At 43.5% G+C, this 21,872-nt stretch overlaps 1 protein-coding gene across 2 annotated transcripts in view; it reads left to right on the forward strand.

The window, feature by feature from the left end:
* Window positions 1-547: 547 nt before the first annotated feature.
* The window catches only part of UBAP2 (ubiquitin associated protein 2), an 88,742-nt gene continuing 67,417 nt past the window's right edge, over window positions 548-21,872 (forward strand). For both annotated transcript variants that reach the window (XM_045020722.1, XM_045020723.1), the window contains exons 1-5: window positions 548-687; window positions 5,313-5,390; window positions 7,940-8,050; window positions 11,296-11,449; window positions 13,788-13,865. In XM_045020722.1, coding sequence (XP_044876657.1) covers window positions 589-687; window positions 5,313-5,390; window positions 7,940-8,050; window positions 11,296-11,449; window positions 13,788-13,865 — 520 coding nt within the window. In that variant the 5' untranslated portion in view covers window positions 548-588. The remainder of the gene's footprint in view (window positions 688-5,312; window positions 5,391-7,939; window positions 8,051-11,295; window positions 11,450-13,787; window positions 13,866-21,872) is intronic.

Raw genomic sequence — 21,872 nt, forward strand, 5'->3', positions numbered from 1 at the left:
CTTCAGAATCTATTGAATACATTTTAACTATCACATCAGAAATCTTAATGGCTGAGTTCAATTTTGGTCAATAAAAATTGTATTTATGTGTAAATAGAAGAGGAGGAAGAAGGTGAAAAATACTAATTAGACCAAGATATAGCAATAATAGGATTAGCTATAAAATTTCTAGGTAACCTCTAAAAAAGGCTTTTAATTACTGTAGACCTGTATTTCAAAGAATTGGGCATGCAGCAGTGTTTCTAATTTCTGTATGTATTTTCTGCAGATGCACTTTAGAATATTTGTGCATGCTGATGGCCAGTTATGCATTGAATTTGCCCTTTGCCTGAGTACTCACAGTAGTTGTCTCTGTGTGTGCAATTATGCACCTAGCCAGTTGAAAAAGTTGTATATCTGTTTTCATGCCTTTATGGTAAGAGACGGGCAATAAATCCTGTGGATGAATTCACCCTTCTTCATTGAGTTTGGATGTGTAATATATCTGGTAGTTCAAGCATATGTATTCTGTGTTAACCAGCTGATATGTTTTTTCCTTTTCTTTCAGATTTTCTATTTTGTACATACATTGTTTTGTATATACTGTATATGATGACTTCGGTGGGCAGTGAACGTACCCGGGGCACTCGGGACAAAACACAGATTTCAGCCACACAGCCAACACAACCACAGAAACAAGTAGTACAGGTAGGTGTTGTGTAACATCTGTCCCTCAGGTTGAGAGTAAATGCCATATTATGATCTGCAACCATCCCCATGGTCAGTGGTTCTCAAACTTTTTTGATTGGGTCCCCTTCTTTGTGTCTGTAGTTGTTTACCCCCTCCCACAAGTACATATACTGCCACCCAGCTCTGAAGGCACAGCGGAGAGCAGTGACTGCTGGCCGGGTGTCCAGCTCTGAAGGCAGCGCTGCACAGAAGTAAGGAAAGCAATATGAAAAGTGGTATTCGTCAATATCACTTGTCACAGCAGACTTAGTGCCCATTGCCACGCTTACTTCTGTGCTGCTGCTGCCATTGCGGGGCTGAGAGCTGGAGCCCTGCCACCTCCAGGTGAGGGATGGGGCGGGAGAGGAAGGAGAGCCTGAGCCCAGGTTGCCTACCAGTGAGGGAAGGAGAGCCTGAGCTGCCTCCAGGTTGAGGGTGGAGGGGAGAGCCCAGGTGACGGGACTTTGGCTGCCTCCTTTATCCCAGCCTCCTGGGTGTGCACGGCCCTTCTGCATTAGGACCAGCCACCTGGGGCTGACAGCTAGAGCGCTTCCAAAAAAAAAAAAGTAAGTAAAAGTACACAGCTTGCACCTCCCATGACACATTCCCTCGCCGCTCTTGGGAGGCCTGCCCCGTAGTTTAAGAACCGCTGCCCTAGGTTTAGTAAAGGCTGAGAGTGGGGGAGGGAAGAAAGCATTGCCTCAGTTTGGCGAGCATGTCCGGCAGCTTGTGTTTTAATACTGTATTGGGTTACTGAGCAAACTGCTTGCTGGCTTCAAGTCTGGGATTTATATTCCTACATCCACACTAGTCTTGCATTCTTCAGGAGTGCTCCAGATCAGCAAGGAACCATAAGGCTGTCTGCTAGTCTTCTGCCAGGATCTTATCCCATGGACTCTTCACATCTTTTCAGACTTCAGCTCTTTCTGCTGTCCAGAGGCTAGAAACTTGATGCTAGAGCAGTGGTTCTCAACCCGCGGGCCGCTTGCGGCCTAATGAGCATACAGCTGTGGCCCATGTGACATCCTCAGGGCCATACAGGTATAATATATATTGTGTGGCTTCGGCCCAGAGAACGCAGAGAGCTGCGTATGCAGCCTGCAATGGTGAATAGGTTGAAAACCACTGTGCTAGAGGATCTGTAGTTAGTGCTGGAGCTTGGGTGGAAGAGCGAAGCTTCTCTCAGTGGCCAATAGGGACCACACTCAAAAAGGCATCTGCAGCAGGATCCAGAAAGCTTCCAAAGACCTGTCAGGTGGGGCATACTCACAGGAAGTCATACAGTGAAGATTAAAAAAAGATTTGCATTTTGAGGGCATTGAGGTTGACACTGTTGACTATGAAGGACTTAAGCCATTTTTCAATTGTTTAGAGACTCAGCAACCCTGCGGTGATGGGTCTAGGCCAGTGCATCAGGGTGGGGGAGGGAAAGAAGCTGGGCACTCATACCCAGATTTTTAAAACAGGTTGGGAGCTTCTGGATGCCAAGCACTTCTGAAAATCTGGCATTAATTCAGGAGTCACCCTACTGTTCTGCTGGGCTGACAAGAGCCTATCTGTCTTAGGTCTGCTTATCCTACTGGTGCTCACCTGGGGGAACGGTGCCTGCTCTTGGCTCTTGGATTGACTTGTGTTATGGAGAGGCTGACTTTCTACTGCATATAGTAGTCTTTTACCATGTAACCCCAAGTTCCCCCCTCTGATTTGCATTCGTAAGTCTTGAACTTGGTGTCTTGCTCAATTGCACAGACCCAGAAAGTGGTTTTCATGGGGAGAAGCTTTATTTTTATAACCTGACAGCTTGGATACAGTAAATCTTCTGAGTTTTCCTATGTGGTGTCTAAATTCTTTTCTCCTCCATTTTCATAAGATGATGCTGGTTTGGTCAATTTAAGAATTGCTTATTTTAAGTACTGCTGACTGTCCTGTTCTCTCTGTGCTGTCTTCCGATATCACATTGGCACTTTTGCATGGAAGAGCTTACAAACCAACAGAAATGTGCTCTATTTTACTTTGTGGTCACTGTTTATTCATTTCTCTGAATTGAGAGGATGCTGCTAACCTCGGAAGTCACCTTAAAACCCCACAGAGTAATGCTGATCTTAATTTGAATTGTATAAGAAATTACATTACACATTTTTCCTTCCTCTGAATGGTATCACTGTTACACTGGGTTTGCAACATTTGTTACTTGATTTTGTGGGTTTTTTTGCTTTCTGATTTTTTGTGTTGGTAGTAAGACAGATAATTAAAAATCCCTGTGAGTGTGTTTTGTGATTGTTACTGCGAAGATCAAGTTTTTTTCAGACAGGTAGAACTTAGCCGTCTTGTTTATTAGTCATAAGAACTAAAAATGACGGCACAACCTTTTGTGGGCTAATACAGTGCTAGTTATAGAGTTGACACTTATTCAATAAGGGCAAACCAGACTGCGGATATTGAAAGCGACACTTCCCATGACTAATGCTGGTTTGGTAACAGTGTCTGTGTGTTTTTGGACTCATAATTCAAAATGGGTGCAGCTCCACTGATGATAGCTGTAGTACAGACAGGGTTCAGGAGATTTTACCACCGTCTTCTAACTCTGGGTAATAGGACAATGGTTAAATTCCTGAACTCTGTGTACATACAGATACTATTGATACTGGCACCAGTGATGTTGCGCCCATTGGGATTTGCAAGTCAAAAAATCCTAGTGTAGATAAGGCTTTTATTTCCAGTTTTTCTTTGTGGATGTGTCACATCTTGTATTACAGTCAAGTTGCGAAAGATTTTGCTTTTTATCTAACAATGGTTGGCTTTCTTTAAAAGTATTGAGCAGGAATGAAATCACTGGTTTCTTGTTTCCTGGTCAAATAGTTGTCTCTGTTCAGGAATGCTACTGTTTGTTGTGATTACAGTCTAAATTCTTCACTGAGATAAATTAGTGGGTAGGTTATCAGAAATGGAGAAACAGGTGCGTTAGTGTGACAGGAGTATTGTGCCACTAGATAAGTAGAAACCACTTGCTCGGGATTATCGGGACCTTGTTCCTAAAATTATTGGTGGACCTTGCTTCTTTACAATAAAGGTGCCTAAAAGCTTACTGGTGTGTGTTTACATGCATTTGGTGCTAGTCTGATTTGAAAAGCTTAGTTTTAATTGAGGCAAAATGGTCTCTTGGATTGAACATAGATCTGGGAGTTAAGAGCTCCTGAATACTCTCTCAGTTCTGTCACTGACTTACTCTGTGAGGATCATGTACGTACGACACCTTGAAAATGGAAAGGACTAAGTCCTGTTATCAGTACAAACTGATTGTCCTGCAGCCTGGAATCTGACTTTTCATCGCTGCATATGCCAGTTTCCTCAAGGAACTGGGACAGCTGCAGTGACTCCTCAGTAAGTCAGCAGCCAAGTGATGTGTGTTGAAAACCAGTTTTAAACTTTTCCACTCAGTGTTTAGACTTGTTGCAGAAGTGATAGCCGTCTGCCTCCTTTAAATTGTGCGCTCTTGATAAATGCCTAACAGCACAGGCATTCTTCTTGAAAGAGGTGTTGGCTACTTTGACTCGCAGCCAAGGAATAGAATTTTACCGTGCAGCCTTTCTGAGGTGGCCTCGTAGTAATGAGATTCACCTTCGACAGTGGGTTTTCACCTGTGTTCTTCCATGGATAGATTAGATATGATCCCCTTTTTCACTAAGAACTCTTTCTCAATGTGTCAGCATCAACTTGGGACCTCAGACATCTCCCCAGCATTCAGTTTAGTATCCAGCAGGTAGAAAAGCTTTCCTGTTTTGGGAGGGAATGGATTGAGGCCCATGAGCAAAAGGTGGCCCAAAGCCCCCTTCATTTTTCCTTTAGAGGTTTATCCCACAGAGGCTATAGATCCCTGAAAGCCACATGATGGTTCAAAATGTAACATTACATGATGTGGCCACTAATGTCCATGGGCGGCTGCTGCTTCACCAGAAAGACGAGGGCAGCTGCAGTTTGCTCCATGTTATGCCAGTCGAGTCTGGCTCTCGGGGTTCCTGACAAATTGCCAGTGTGGGTCTGTTGTCCAAACCTATAACCAAAGCACCAACCTTTCCAACAACAAAAACAACCATTAACAAAATTATTCAGTGACAGATTGAGAGACAAAGGAAACAAGCTTAGCACTTACAGGGAAAACAAGTGAGACTGTTCATAAGTGAAAATGTGAGACCTAATACTATAGCACAGTCCAGGGGTTGGTTACACACTGACAGAGCTGTAGTGTAGATGGAAGCTGTCCCTACAACAAGGTGAAACCCCTGGACTGTGTAGGACTTTTATTCTGTTACAGGGACACAGTTAGGACTTATCTAGATTCCCTGACTATGTCACGATTGTGGTATAGATGAATTTATCCTTGACATACTCTCTCTCCAACCTTAAAGCTGATCTAGATGAGGCCCTTTTAGTTCCTTCCTCATGTAACTTCTGAGCCCGTTCCCTGTATTCCTCTTCAAAAATTTTGGAAGAAAAAATTGGTATGTGTTGGCAGTGGGAGGGATATTACCTGAGTACAGTCAAAAGTCTGTTTTATACTTTAATTAAAATTGTTGGAACCCTTACTGGATATTTGCACTTTTCAGGCAACAGCAGAACAGATTCGCCTCGCTCAGATGATCTATGATAAGAATGATGCAGATTTTGAAGATAAAGTGAAACAAGTACGTTTCCCATGTTACTACTGGTGCATTGACTTTTATATGTAGTTTTAGTCTGGTGCTTAATGGTTTTGTTAGCTCAAGTTTCAGAGGACAGAGTGATCTCTCTGTAGCTTTCACACTGCATCTTCATCCTTCAACTTACCCCCTTGATTAAGCCCATTGGTGGCAATGGGGAGCCCATGGTCTCTTAGCATGCCCTGAAGGTTAATGAATCCAGGTTGTGGTGGGAAGCAAGTTCCAGAATACAGGACTTCTCACAGACAATGCCCTGCCAGTAGCCGCCTCCCATTTAAATCAACCTAAACACCTCCCTGATTGCAATTGTGGCTGTATCGCATGGGGGATAGGTGGGCAGATAGTCTCCCAGGTAGGCATATTTTATACCATGTAGGGCTTTGTTGGTCCAAATCGGCAGCCAGAACTCCACCCAGAGGACAATACGCAGTCACTGCAAATTTTGGAGCACTGATGTTATGCTCTGTCTGCTAAACCCTTTGTAGTAAATCAGGAGCCTAGTGCAGAAGGTACCTAGATGATCCCAAGTTAAAGCACCATGTAGATCATATTGCTCACATCTAATCTCAGGGTGACTGTAACAAGGTGAGCTTTCGGATGAAACTGTCACATCGCACAGATGAAAACTAAATGATGTTTGTCCCAGGTAGGAGCAGCCCAAGATATTTAAGATCCTCAGACTGAAAAACTCAGTGACAAGTGCCAGCCTCAGTCAGAGGTGCCAACATTGTTGTCGTCAATTTTTCCGATTGCTTTTTCTTCTCTACCAGTGTGCCATTGTACTTGTCTGGGTTGAACCGTATCCACCTAGTCCTCGTCCATGCCCTATTCTCCTATAGATACAGCATCCCTCCAGCGAGCTGCTATTGCTTAGTAATCTTTAGAATAAAGAGTGTATTTAGCTCTTATGCATACACATATGTGGGAAGTATTTATCACCTGTGTAAACTGCATTTGCTAACATCTTGGCAGCTTTTCAGGAAAAGTGGAAGTTTAAACATAGCTCAAAGGTGAACTGAATCTTAAAAAAAAACCCAAACCAAAACAAAAAAATAACTGAGTTCCCAGATCATTAAGAGCAAGTGTAGGCTGTAAATTCATTGTAAAATCAAACTGCTTCTTATCAGTTCCTCTTCCACTTGCATGCCAGGATCTGGGTACAGGCCTTTAGGGTTCTAATTATCCTGCTGTAGTGGGTAATCACTAGCAACTTATGCAGGGTAAAGAGTTCAGTTCCTTGCTGTGCCTTGGGTTATGATTATCACTTGCTCCCAAGTGCTACTATTGGGATTACTGTTGAAAAACAGTCAGCAGCTTCAGCTGACGCAGAATCTAGCAGTCCACCCACTTAGAGGTCCAGCTTAGGGTGACTGTGCATGGCAGCTGTTCCCTTCCTTCCAGTGGCATTTTCTTGGGTTTCATTTTTAAAGACTGGTCTGATGCATTGTCTTTATCCCTTACTTTTTCCTGATGTCTACATTATACAATTGTCTGATATGTGGTCCATTGCTGTGGCAATGGGTGCACACCAGGAGCCAAATCATATACTCCCTGCTCGAACCAGAGGGCCCTGCTTCTAGCATAACCTGTGTGCATCTGTTGGGTGTGGAAATAAATAGGATTCCAAGACTCTGCATAGGAGGGCTACACTACCTGCATGGACCAGAATGTGGCAGAGGCTTCCGACATGCATGGCGTTTTGGGGTGGGGCTGAGATGGGGTTGGTAGATCTGCTACTACAGAGATAATATCTAGTCAGTCATCTCTCTGCCCCCTGAAAGCGCACCGCAGACACTGCTGTGGCCATGATGCTTTGTGGCCTATTGTGGGGAAGGTTTCCTCAGGCCCTTGCACTTCTCTGCTGTACACAGCTATCTGACCCTGAATCAGTAGTCCCCAAACTTTTTATGTCGTTCCCCCTTTACCTGTGATGTAAACTGTGTGCGGCCCCCCGGGAGCAGGGCCAGGGGCTGGGGCTGCAAGCCGGGAGTGGGGCCAAGCCACGGTTGGGGGTCATGGCCCGAAGCCGAGGCCTTGGCTAGGGCCTGCGGCTGGGAGCAGGAGCTGCGGTCAGGAGCCGAGGCCGTGGCCTGGGCTGGGGCCAGAGCCAAAGCGGACCTGGGGGGCAGAGTGGGCCTGGGTGGCGCTCCCTCCCTGCCCCCCTATGGGAGCTGGCCCAGGCCCCCTTCACTCTCCAAATGTTCCTCTACCCTCCCCTAGGGGGGCACACCCACAGTTTGGGGACCACTGCCCTAAGTTATAAATATAAATAAAAATCACACACAGAAACCTTAGCTCAGATCTTGGCAAAGGTAAGGCTTAAAATGTATTTATTTGTCCTGTATGGCTGCAAATGTGGTGGTAGTGACTCTGGGATCTCAAGCAATTCTTTAAATATATATATATAATTTCAATTCGTCTTTGGTACAGCAGCAGTGTTCTTCCTGGGAGAGTCTGCAGTAGCACTAATTCTTGCCTTATCAAACCATTAGTAAAAGGAATATCTAATGTGTCTGCAACTTTTTTTTTACCAGCTTATGGAAGTGACGGGGAAGAACCAGGATGAATGCATAGTGGCGCTACATGATTGTAATGGGGATGTGAATAGAGCAATCAACATACTGCTGGAAGGAAGCTCAGACACAGTAAGAATCCACTTGTGAATAAAACCGCATATTTTTGTTATGGTCCCTTTTCTACTTTCTAGGAGTGGATTGTGGGGGGACAATCAAGCTCTTGACCTCAGGAGCCTCCAATCTCTTTATCTCCTTCCAGCTCTCCCTAAAAAAGAAATGAAGACTGGGGAGGCTTCTCACTCACATATTGGTATAGTAAAATCTGGACTGTCCTTGGAGTGAAAAAAATCTTTCATGCCAAGTATGTACACAAAAGGGAGCATAGATAGTGAGAAATTTGGTCACCTTTTTTAGCATGCTCAAAGGAGGAGGGCTTCCCAGCCAGTAAGACAGAATCTTTAGCCAGTTTCTTTGAATGCTAACCTGATCCTGATGTATGATATAGCGTGTTAATGTTTTATTGTGACTTTGCCTTAACAAAGAGTTTAAAAACAAAAACAAAACTTGGGCATCCACAACAAAACACCCAAACCCCAAACTAAGCTTTGAAAACATTGTTTCTGTCATGTCACTTTACTGCTGGGTCCCTCTGATAGACACTAAGACTTCATATAAACAAAAACACTTAATGGCAAATGCAGTGTTATGTGCTGCCATGTCTCTAATCAGTCTGGCATCTCAGGCAGTTGGAGGTGGTCCAGAGTAAACAGCCTTGTGTGTTTGCCATGAATAGCCAATTTTCACTGCTGTAACAGGAGAAGCAGCCACTTGTAGATATACTGTATTGCTCCATAGGTGCATACTGCACTTAGCAAGTGTAAAATTAAGATGAGGTCTGTGCCCTGAGGAGTTACAGATCAAACTCTAATAATGGAACAGTAGGACATAGCAAATAGCTACTTGTTTCACTAATAACCTCATTAATGAGTATCCCTTTAAGAGGAGGGCAGAGGAATCTCTCCAAATATGTGTTTTATAATACATGAAGTAACGCAAATTTCTTGTTCCAAGAAGCAGTGGACAAGAGTCTTAATGTGAGTGAAGTTGTTCCTGCAGAGCCTTTTAAATTTATAAGATGGGATTCAGTCTGCTTCCTCATCTCATCCTAACTGGGAAGGGAACCCTGGACTTCATTTCCTTTTTAAACCCTCTTCCTTTATCTCTCCTGTAACGAGTCAGTGCAAAGACATGTCCTGCTTGGATGTTGCTATAAGCCAGTTATTCCTGTTTCAGCTTCTAAAGTGTAGGGGTCACAAACTGGGATCTGTTTCTAGTTGAGAGGACAGGAAACGCTTAAGTAAGCAGGTAACAATCACAAACAAACCTTACTCTGCCCAGCCTATGTCTAAATGTTGGGGTCTTCTGAAGTGGACTTTTGCCAAGGCTGCGAGTCTTTCATGGAGGTCATGTGATTTTCTGGGACCTCTGTTCCTTCCGCAGCTGCAGTGGCTGGTGCAGCTGACCCCAGCGCCATCCAAGCAGCGGGGATAGGCCCAGAGCCAGCGGCACGAGCCGCTGCTTGGGCGGCCCCAGGCAGTTGGTCCCCCAGAGCAGCACCATCCGCTGGAGCACACCCCCAGCACCTAAGATTTAGTTAGGGATATTTTTAGTAAAAGTCATGGACAGGTCACTGGCCATGACTTTTACTAAAAATACCCATGACTAAATTATAGCCTAACTATTGCTTGCTGCACAATAGGTGGTTAAATCAAGACTAGCAGAAAGCAACACACTTTGAATGAGTGTCTTGGGTATCTCTCAGGGACCAAATACATACTTAGAACAAACAAAAAAAATTAGTGTTCATGGTCTTCATGTTGAAAATACTTGCTTCTTTGGGTAACATAAATGGGCTAGAGAACAAGTGTCTTGTGTTTCTGCAGAAAAGGACCTGGGGATTACAGTGGACGAGACACTGGATATGAGTCAGCAGTGGGCCGCAATCAAATCAAAATTAAAAAAAAATCAGCTAGCCGCGAAAGGGAGCCACCAGTAGTGCTAACTCTTTCCAATGGAGAAGTTGAAGCACAGGCTATTTTTGATTTTTTTACTTTTAAAGCATTACAGTCTTCAGTTTGTGTTGCTACCTTGATAACGTTTGGGACTTTTGCACTGTCTAGCCAGCGTTGGTTAGCTTATCACAGCTCATCCTCAGGAGAGGGGACTTTGATTTGAGCTGCATGGAAACTTTGCCTCAGTAGTTCAGGAGAGACTGAGCAGGACCTAGAGTTAATGGCAGCCATACTTTGTCTTCATTCTGATTGGTACCATTGCTTCTCTTGAGATCACAGCTTCATCCAGCATTCCAGATGGTGGCTGGAGGCATAAATTGCCCTCTGTTTGTATGTTGTCTGTCTAGACTGTAAGCTCTTTCATTCTCATAACTTCATTCTCATAACTGTACTTAAAGTGCCTAGCACACCGACACTGTGCAAATAAATTTTAATTTTCTCCCCTGCTTTGTAGCTATGGCTCAATAGCCTAATTATATAATTACGTAATATATTATCAACTGCCATATTATTCTGAGAAGTTGTTTTAGCTATTTCATTTTAAACTCCTACAAATGTTTTGTAATTCCGAAGGGTCTGACATGAATCCTGAATTTAACTGGATTTAAGAGGAGAGCAGAGGTCTGATGTTCAAGCCTTGATTCTTTCTCTTGCTTGGGCATCGCAGCAGTTTCTGAACACAGTAATGCTACACACGATGTGCTGCAGTCCTTGGGCATAGTGGGCTGACTTGTTTTGGCCCAGTTTCCCCAAGCTGCTGTTCTGATACCCTGATCATCAGTGCTTAGGTTCCAAGAAAGCCAAGTTCATTTGTTTTATCTTTCTAATCCATCTGCTCTCTCATTGACCTTTCTCCCTGTTGCAAATATGCATTCTCCCCTGTCCTGTTGAGAGATGGAATGATTCAGTCCTGTTTGTTTCCAGTCAGACTTCTGAAAACAGTCGAGAGGATGAATACCTACCCTTTAGCAGGTTTTCTACTATGCTGTCTACCTAGACTTCTTTAAAGTAACCCATGTCAGTTGTAGCCAGAAAGAGTTGAGATATTAAATGCGTGCTACCTATGTTCCATGGGAAAACCTGCTCTCAAAAAGCTGTATCCTCTTCCCCCTCACAGAGTGATGTCTTCCTTGCTCTCTGTCCTAGTTTAGCATGTGAAAAGCATCACATACATCTATGGTTTTATACACACAAAATCCATTTATCTATGAATTGGGGTTTGGGCTGGAAAGTTTTGCAAAGTTGTCTGTAGTTATCTCTGCTTTTTGATCTGTTGTGTCTAATACTTCTCCACCCAAATAGACTTCATGGGAAACTGTAGGGGGAAAGAAGAAAAGCCTTGGAAAAGAGAGTTCAGAAAACAAAGAGAACAGAGAAAAGCGAGGGGACAGAGAAGTGAGCCGTGGACGGGGAAGCTCCAACAGACGAGGAAGAGGAGGCAGCCGTGGCCGAGAATGTAAGCACAGACACCTTCATTTTTAAAGCTCTAGTCGCCTTAGTCTTTCTCTTTCTTGCAGCTGAAATTGGTTGAGTTATGAAAGAGAAGAGGATCTAATGGAATAAAGTCCAACAGAACCTCAGTGTGGTGACTGAGTTACTGCATTTGTTTTTTTGGCAACAGGTATGCATGGTGCTGTTACATGTCTTGGTTTCGAGAATTTATTTTTGATTTATGTTTTTAGAGACAAATTGAATTTATTTTAAATACCTTCTGCCTTTTTATGATCACACGATCTTTTGAGGGTTGCTGTTGGGCACTTAAATTTGGAATAGAACCTTTGTAAGGACTGAATGTTGAGCATTGTAGAGCAGATAAAACCTGATACATTTTCCATATGTTTCTTTTAACAAGCAAATAGCCAAGTTGATTCCATGTCATATGAATGGGAGAACCTGAGGGTAGTCTGAGTTTTATGAAATGTTTTTCCCCTTAAGGGAAAATGAAAAGGCCTTGGTATATCCTGGGGATTAATTATAAGCGCACACATGCACAAAAGATAAGCTTCTACACAAATAGAAAGGGTATGGTGTGAACCTAAACATTATTAGGATTACCACAGTGTATTCAAGGGCAGTGATTCCAGTACATTGCACAAAAGAGTGCTAATATGCTGCAAACGCTATTTCCAAAGTTAAGTAGTACTGAATTAGATCACCTTTGAGTATGTTACCCATTGTTTAAGCCATTTCTTAAAGTGCCCCTCACCATATTAGTAAAAAAAATTACATACAAAGTCCATATGAAAATATATATATACATACATTTAAAAAAAAAACCCCTCCACCTATACAAAACAGTATACTGCATTCACAATTCTCCCCTTGGAGAGGTGATGAGAGTGAATGAACCACATGTGACAGATGTTAGTCACATTGCTTAATGCACTACTGGAAGGCCCTCAGATGCTGCAGTGATCTGGGTGCTGTAAGAACGTACATAGAATAGAAGAATATCTAGATGTTGTTTCATTTAATGATCTGGAAGATGATGTATAGAGGATATTTAATGAAATTTGCAAGTTGCTTTTAGAACAAATAAGGAAATATCGGGGCTTGTCCACACAGAGACTTCTCTGAGGCTTAGTGCATGGCAAGCCAGAGTGTGACTGTACAGCACTCTAGTGTGCCATGCACTAACCCATGCACTAATTGACCATGTGGACCCTACTGCCATGCACTATGGAACTTTTAGTGCACGGTAGCAGGCTGGAGCGTTGCACTTTAACACCCTGGCTGGCTGAACACTAACTGACCCTGTTAACAAGCTCTAATTCACCAAAACAAAAAAGTAGTTGCCCAGAATTTGTTTGCCAGAGCCAAATGCAGCTTGGCCTTTAAGTTTTTGGCTCTGTGCTAAATCTGGAATTTAAGATTTTCAAATGGGTTCTAAATCTTGCAAAATGTGCTCTCTGCACCTTTATGTGCACGTAGTTACGTTCCCATTGCAGTGCTGAATAGAAGTCGTGCAGTGCAGAGTCTCCATTTAACAATAACAAGTGCTGTAGTAAGTAGTGAGAGTCATTATTTTCCTTCAGGGAGCCCCTCCTTTGGATTTCAGCTGACACTTCAAAACATACAGCCAGAGGTTTTCCACAGAACGTAATTATAGATCTCTTGTTTAAAAAAAATAAAATAAAATAAAAAAAAAATTGTCCCATGCCGGTTAAATGTAAAGGACCAGATTCTGGTAGACTCTGTGTGTGCGGTGGGGGAAAGGGAAGGCATGAGATAGGAGGCTTCTTCCCCACCCCCTTCTAGGTCCTCCTGGTTCTTTCACAAGGGACAATCAGAATGTGGCTGGGTAGGGAGGGCTCAGTTTAAGGCTGGCCTCAGAGTGGTGAGGTCATTACTCTGTTCTCCTTCAGACAGGTCAGCAGAGCAGGCCAAGGACAGTGTGAGATGCACCAAAGAGTGGCAGAGCTCCTGTTGCCCCATATATCCCCCCTACAGCTCCAGGTGGGGTTCCTGCTGAAAGATGATCTCCCCTGCTCCCCACTCCACTCTAAAATGCCAGGGCCCAAGATTTACAAACTTTCATTTAGGCACCCAAATCCATGTTTCAGATGCTTAAATAAGTGTATTGATTTGAGAGGTGCTGAGCACCCACAACTCCCATCACCTCTACCTCACTTGCTGTACCAGCTCAGCACCTCTGAAAATCCAGCAGCTTATTTGGGTGCTCATTAGAAACTGTGAGCGACACAATCTGTTGCTACTCTCCATTGTTTTCAAACCTCTTACAAATGTAAATATAAAATTTCCTTCCCTGTCCATCTTCTGTCTTCTCTCCCCAGTTCGAGTAGAAGAGAATGGAGTGGACAACAGTCAAGGGGAGAGACCTTCAGACCGTGGGAAGCGTGGCCGTGGGAGAGGTAAGGTGGTGGTGCTGCTGCATGGACAATCATGGGTTTTCTCTTGTTCAAAGGATAGTCGGCTTTTTTAGATCTCAAAAAGAAGAGCAGCTTTAAAAGCCCAGCTATATACGATAGTCTGTGCCCTTTGTTCCATAAGAAAAAGCCATGTGTAATTTGATTTTCATTAAATTTTTGCCTTGAGTGACCTAAACAAGGTGCGCAAGCCTGCATGGCAGGTTCAGATGTGGGCTGGCATACTCATATCTGTTACTTGACCCCAAAGACATCCAGCATTTGGGCTGTGAGCCCTCAATAACCTGCTGTTATGGAGAGTGCCAGCCGTCCCATGAAAGTCAAATCTGAGCGGAGAGCTGTGGAACCCCAGGATACACTATGGCCTGTGGGGCCGCACTGGGTTATTTTGTTGAAGATAATGAAGGGGTGTAGGGGTTTGACTTGTACTTGTGCCAGTCCCTCAAAGTGGATTCTGGTGGTGTCAAGAATGCCATCTCTGCTTTGTACCCTTTGAGGGGACATGGTGCTTCTCTGAGTCTTGCTAGCTAGGTAACATGGAAGGCTAAGGGAACCTGGGATACTATGAGAGAAGAAAGGGGATCAAGAGGTGCAGGAAGTAATCTAGATTGTGTTGTGCTGAAGATAAGGGAAAAGGGTGAAATCTGGATTTATCAGGGATTTGGGAGTCAGGGGAAGCTTCTGTTGATTTAGTGGGTTAGGAGAGCATGGCTTTTGGGGGTGGAAGTGATTTCTTTAGCATGCAGGGAGGGTCCGTGGGGAGCCGTAATATCTTGTGGGTTGGAAGGGAAGTGGTTGTTGCTAGGAGGAGCTGGGGTAAAAGTATGTCAGCGCTAATAAAAGCAATAAGTAGCATACTTCTAATTTCATATGCACAGAATATTTTTGCAGCACTCCCTATCCTTGACATAATACCTGAGGATAATCACATGTTCATTGACACATGAGAGCAACAGTTAATCTGTATCTAACCCTGCTCCTTTAAGGGCTGGCAGGAAACAAGGACATGTAGTTTCCAGAGCAGAGTGGGAACATGACTAGGTTGTGCATGTGAATCAGCAAATACCAGGCTAAGTATGTGTACAGATTTCAGAGTAGCAGCCGTGTTAGTCTGTATCCACAAAAAGAACAGGAGTACTTGTGGCACCTTGGAGACTAACAAATGTATTTGAGCATAAGCTTTTGTGGGCTACAGCCCACTTCATCTGATGCATGCAGTGGAAAATACAGTCGGAAGATAGATATATACACACAGAGAACATGAAACAATGGGTGTTACCATATACACTCTAACAAGAGTGATCAGTTAAGGTGAGCTGTTACCAGCAGGAGAGAGAGAGAGAAACTTTTTGTAGTGGTAATCAAAATGGTCCATTTGTAGCAGTTGACAAGAAGGTGTGAGGAACTGTGTATGGGGGGGAGAGGAATCAACATGGGGAAATAGTTTTACTTTGTGTAATGACCCATCCACTCCCAGTCTTTATTCAAGCCTAATTTAATGGTGTCCATTTTGCAAATTAATTCCAATTCAGCAGTCTCTCATTGGAGTCTGCTTTTGAAGATTTTTGTTCTCTGACCGGTTTTTGAATGTTGTAATTCAAACCGGACAGTCTCTACGTAAAAGAATAAATGGACACAAATCAGACGTCAAGAATTATAACATTCAAAAACTGGTTGGAGAACGCTTCAATCTCCCTGGTCACTCAATTACAGACCTAAAAGTCGCAATATTACAACAAAAAACCTTCATGTTTATTTTAGCTCACCTTAACTGATCACTCTCGTTAGAGTGTGTATGTTAACACCCATTGTTTCATGTTCTCTGTGTGTATATATATCTTCCGACTGTATTTTCCAATGCATGCATCCGATGAAGTGGGCTGTAGCCCACGAAAGCTTATGCTCAAATAAATTTGTTAGTCTCTAAGGTGCCACAAGTACTCCTGTTCTTTTTATGTGTACAGAGTTGCTGTTCAGAAGGGGCGGGGGGGGTTATAATTAACTGCTACCATTTTCTGAGTTTTCGCACAAAACTGGTGGAGCTCAGTTTTAGTTTTGAAAGTGAAATTTCTATTTAAGCTTCTGAGGTATAAGGAAAATAAATATTTTAAAAAAGATTCAATTAGTTGATGGGTGAATGTGGGAGACTCATTTTAACTTGGAGGAGGACACCAACTCTTTACAGTTTTAATAAAAAAAATTGCTGGTGTTACCCTAGGCACTCAGATACAGTAGTGAGGCTAAAGCACAGTAGGATAACTACATAGTTTCTTAAATGTCTCACAATTAGGCATTTGATAATCTCAAATAGAAAGCTGGCATACCTTATTGAGAAAAAGAATGCTTTGTGTGTGCCATCTTCAACCAGACACAATTCATTGCATTGTGTGGTACTTCTATATCTGCCTAACAAATAGACTGCACAGTCACATAAATGAGCTAATTTAATGAAAGGCCATCTGTAGCTCTTAACTATCCATGATAAACTCTCTCTTCTTATGGCTTCTGGATCATTGGCAGATGCGTGCATTTTGGGGGAGAAAAATACCTAAGGTTAAAATTTCCTAAAGTAATCCTTAAAAGCGGCAGGGATTGCTTAAAGCTATACATTTCAATTCCTCACTGTTAAGTCTTCTCTTTTCAGGATTACATGACCTTCTCTCTCTTTGCATATTAGCAGAAAAATAATTTTTCCTGCAGTCAGCTTAATGCAATAAAAACTGGGTTCTTGCTGCTTCATTAAATACAAAAAAGTTGAGACCAGGGATAAAAGTTTCCCTTTCAATAGAGAGCAAATCGGTCACTTGTGATCAGCATGGCACCCTCACTTTATGTAATCTAGTAATAACACCGTTCAAAGGCATCCCATGCAGCATTTCTATATGCATTTCTAATGCACATGTCACTCAGGATCTAGGCACCAAATACAAAATTAGAGGTTGGTTAATGTTTGAACAATGGACTCCATCTCTCCCTTCCTATTTTAAGCTGCCTTCTCGGGCAGGAATAATCTTACTGGCTGTTTTCTAGGAGGATCCGTGCTGGGCCATCGTGTTACTCCTTTATAGGAGAAAAACCTGATTTAAAGAGATGTGTACTCATTCCTGAAAGTGGCAGGAATGGGGCTAATACTGTAGCAGTAGTGGTGCATAGCCCTCCATAGAAACCTCTGCCCTGAGATTTTCACCCTCATGTCTGTAGGCTGCATGCTTATCCAACAGAGATGCCGTGATCATCTGTATGACATTTTTTCCAGCTGCGTGCACTGGATATGGTGCTATGTTTTAGAATGTACAAACAGTTCGAGCTGGTGTAACAGCAGCTGGGTTTTGGAGCAGTTTTGTACTATTGGCTGATTAGTGGACGGCAAAAGCTCTTGTGCGTTAAGGTATTACTTACTGGAGTGGCTCTACTGCACAGACCTTAATCTCTGCGTAATAAGCAGAGGGTATAATCTTTGATTTGGAAAGGAGTCAAGGAATGAAAACTTTTTAGCTGGGTCTTCAGTATCTTCATCTCTCATTCTCAAGACTGAAGTTCTTGAATAAGCTTAATTTATCCCCAAGAAGTATTATAATGCTGATAGATATTACTTTCTTGCAATTCCTGCCTGATAGCGTTACAACATGCAATTATGATACATACTAAGATATCGCAGGCAGGCTTGCTAGCCTAGTGAGGAGGGCTTTCAACTAGGTTCGCCGGGGGATGTTGACCAGGGGCAAGTGAGATACAGGGAGGAAACACAAGGAGGAGGGTGCAACAGGAGAGCCCTCCTGATTCATACTGAAAAAGTAGGGCAATTGGCTAGTTATCTTAGGTGCCTCTACACAAACACAAGGAGCCTGGGAAACAAGCAGGAAGAATTGGAAGTCCTGGCACAATCAAGGAACTATGCTGTGATTGGAGTAACAGAGACTTGGTCGGGTAACTCAATTGACTGGCACACTGTCATGGATGGGTATAAACTGTACAGGAAGGACAGGTGGTGGAAAAAAGGTGGAGGAGTTGCACTGTATGTAAGGGAGCAGTATGATTGCTCAGAGCTTCAATATGGAATTGGAGAAATGCCTGTTGAGAGTTTTGGGTTAAGTTTAGAGGCGAGAGCAACAAGGGTGATGTTGTGGTTGGCGTCTGCTATAGACCACCAGACCAGGAGGATGAGGTAGATGAGGCTTTCTTCGGGCAACTAACAAAAGTTTCCAGAAGCCCTGGTTCTCCTGGGGGACTTCAGTCACCTTGACATCTGCTGGGAGAGCAATACAGCAGTGCAAAGACAATCCAGGACGTTTTTGGAGAGTGTTGGGGACAAGTTCCTGGTGCAAGTGGTGGAGGAACCAACTAGGGGCCGTGCTCCTCTTGATCTGCTGCTCACAGACAGGGAAGAATTGGTGGGGAAGTAGAAGTGAGTGGCAACCTGGGCAGCAGTGACCATGAGATGGTCGAGTTCAGGATCCTACAAAAGGAAGAAAGGAGAGCAGCAGGATATGGACCCTGGACTTCAGAAAAGCAGACTTTGACTCCCTCAGCGAACAAATGGGCAGGATTCCTGGGAGGCTAATATGAGGGGTAAGGAATCGAGGAGAGCTGGCTGTATTTTAAAGAAGGCTTATTGAGAGCACAAGAACAAACCATCCTGATGTGCAGAAAGAATAACAAATATGGCAGGTGACCAGCTTGGCTTAATAGAGAAATCTTTGGTGAGCTTAAACACAAAAAGGAAGCTTACAAGAAGTGGAAACTTGGACAGATGACTTAAGGAGGTGTATAAAAATATCGCCCAATCATGCAGGGGTGTAATCAGGAAGGCCAAAGCACAATTGGAGTTGCAGCTAGCAAGGGATATGAAGGGTAGCAAGAAGGGTTTCTACAGGTATGTTAGCAACAAGAAGGAGGTCAGGGAAAGTGTGGGACCCTTTAATGAATGGGAGAGGCAACTTAGTGAGAGATGATGTGGAAAAAGCTGAAGTACTCAGTGCTTTTTTTTGCTTCAGTCTTCACAGACAAGGTCAGCTCCCAGACTCCTGCACTGGGCAGCACAGTATGGGGAGGAGGAGAACAGTCCTCAGTGGTGAAAGAACAGGTTGAGGACTATTTAGAAAAGCTGGACATGCACAGGTCCCTGGGCTGCATCTAATGCATCTGAGGGAGTTGGCTGATGTGGTTGCAGAGCCACTGACCATTATCTTTGAAAACTCGTGGCGATCAGGGGAGGTCCCGAACTATTGGAAAAAGGCAAAAATAGTGACCATCTTTAAAAAAGGGAAGAAGGAGAATCTGGGAACCACAGACCAGTCAGCCTCACCTCAGTCCCTGGAAAGATCATGGAGCAGGTCCTCAAGGAATCCATTTTGAAACATTTAGAGGAGAGGAAGGTGATCAGGAACAGTGAACATGGATTCACCAAGGGCAAGTCATGCTTGACCAACCTGATTACTTTCTGTGGTGAGATAACTGGCTCTGTGGAAATGGGGAAAGCGGTGGATGTGATATATCTTGACTTTAGCTAAGCTTTTGATATGGTCTCCCACAGTAGTCTTGTAAGCAAGTTAAAAAACTATTGATTGGATGAATGGACTACAAGGTGGATAGAAAGCTGGCAAGATCGTCAGGCTCAACGAGAAGTGATCAATGGTTCAATATCTATTTGGCAGCCGGTATCAAGTGGAATGCCCCAGGGGTCTGTCCTGGGGACAGTTTTGTTCAACATCTTCATTAATGATCTGGATGATGGGATGGCTTGCCCCCTCAGCAAGTTTGGAGATAACACCAAGCTAGGGGGAGAGGTAGATACACTGGAGGCTAGGGATAGGGTCCAGAGTGACCTTGACAAATTGGAGGATTGGACTAAAAGAAATCTGATGAGGTTCAACAAGGACAAGTGCAGAGTCTTTCACTTAGGACAGAAGAATCCCATGTACTGCTACAGGCTGGGATGGCTAAGCGACAGTTCTGCAGAAAAGGACCTGGGGATACTGTGGATGAGAAGCTGGATATGAGTCAACAGTGTGCCCTTGTTGCCAAGAAGGCTAATGGTATCTTGAGCTGCATTAGTAGGAGCATTACCAGCAAATCGAGGGAAGTGATTATTCCCCTCTATTCGGCACTGGTGAGGCCACATCTGGAGTACTGTGTCCAGTTTTGGGCCCCCCACTACAGAAGGGATGTGGACAAATTGGAGAGAGTCCAGCGGAGGGCAACGAAAATGATTAGGGGGGCTGGGGCACATGACTTACAAGGAGAGGCTGAGGGAACTGGGCTTCTTTAATCTGCAGAAGAGACGAGTGAGGGGGGATTTGGTAGCAGCCTTCAAGTATCTGAAGGGGGGTCCAAAGAGGATGGAGCTCGACTGTTCTCAGTGGTGGCAGATGACAGAACAAGGAGCAATGGTCTCAAGTTGCAGTGGGGGAGGTCTAGGTTGGATATCAGGAAACACTATTTCACTAGGAGGGTTGGTGAAGCACTGGAATGGGTTACCTAGGGTGCTGGTGGAATCTCCATCCTTAAAGGTTTTTAAGGCCCAGCTTGACAAAGCCCTGGCTGGGATGATTTAGTTGGGGTTGGTCCTGCTTTGAGCAGGGGGCTGCACTAGATGACCTCCTGAGGGCTCTTCCAACCCTAATCTTCTATGATTCTATGATCTGGAACGATGCTGGAACAAATTATTGAACAATCTATTTGTAAGCACCTACTAGGTAAGAGGTGATAAGTAAGAACTAATATGGATTTGTCAAGAACAAATCATGACAAACCAACCTAATTTCCTTCTTTGGCAGGGTTACTGGCCTGGTGGATGGGAGGAACTAGTAGATGTGATATATCTTCATTTTAGTAAGGCTTTTGACAAGTCCCACAGTCCCAGACATTCTCATAAGCAAACTAGAGAAATGTGGTCTAGATGAATTTATGGGTGCACAAATGGTTGAAAAATTGTACTCAGAGTAGTTATCAGTGGTTCTCTCAAACTGGGAGGATGCAGGGATCTTCCTCGGCCTGGTACTTTTTAATATTTTCATTAATTATTTAGATAATGGAGTAGAGTGTGCTTATAAAATTTGTGTATGAGACCAAGCTTGGAGTGGTTGCAAGCATTTTGGAGGACATGGATTACAATTAAGAATGATCGTGACAAATTGGAGAATTGGTCTAAAATCACTAAGATGAAATTCAATAAAGAGAAATGTGAAGTACTATACTTAAGGAAAACGAAATGCATGAACTATAAAATGTGGAATAACTGACTAGGCAGTAGTACTGAAGAAAAGGATCTGGGGGTTATAGTGGATCGCGAATATGAATAACAATCTGATGCAGTGCAAAAAAGGCTGATATTCTGGAGTGTATGTAAGACATGGGAGGTAATTGTTCTGCTTTACTCTGCACTGGTGAGGCCTCATCTGGAGCACTGTGTTTAGTTCTGGGTGCCATGCTTCAGGAAAAAGGTGGGCAAATTGGAGAGAGTTCAAAGGAGAGCAACAAAAATGATAAAAGGTTTAGACCGATGATGCTAGGTTTAAAAAACTGGGCATGTTTCACCTTGAGAAAAGTCTGGGGACCTGATAAGTTTTCAAATATGTTCAGGGCTGTTATAAAGAGGACAGTAATCAATTGGTCTCCATATCCACTGAAGATAGGACAATAAGGAATGGGCTTAATCTGCATCAAGGGAGATTTAGGTTAGGTATTAGGAAAATCTTTCTCACTATAAGGGTTGTTACGTGGTGCAATAGGTTAACAAGGGAGGCTGTGGAATCCCCATCACTGGAGGTTTTTTAGAACAGGTTGGACAAGCATGTATCAGGGATGTTCTAGGTATATTTGGTCCTGTCTCAGCATGGGGAGCTGGACTAGATAACCTCTCAAGATCCCTTCCAGCTCTATGTTTCTGTGATTCTGAGCGTATCTGTTGAGTAGAGTTCTATAACAACGATGATATGGAGAACTGTTTAGCAGGACACAACGGGTTAAAAATCCCAAAGTTATTAAAAAAAA

The sequence above is a fragment of the Mauremys mutica genome, chromosome 6 (assembly GCF_020497125.1).
Source record: "Mauremys mutica isolate MM-2020 ecotype Southern chromosome 6, ASM2049712v1, whole genome shotgun sequence".
NCBI lineage: Eukaryota > Metazoa > Chordata > Testudines > Geoemydidae > Mauremys > Mauremys mutica.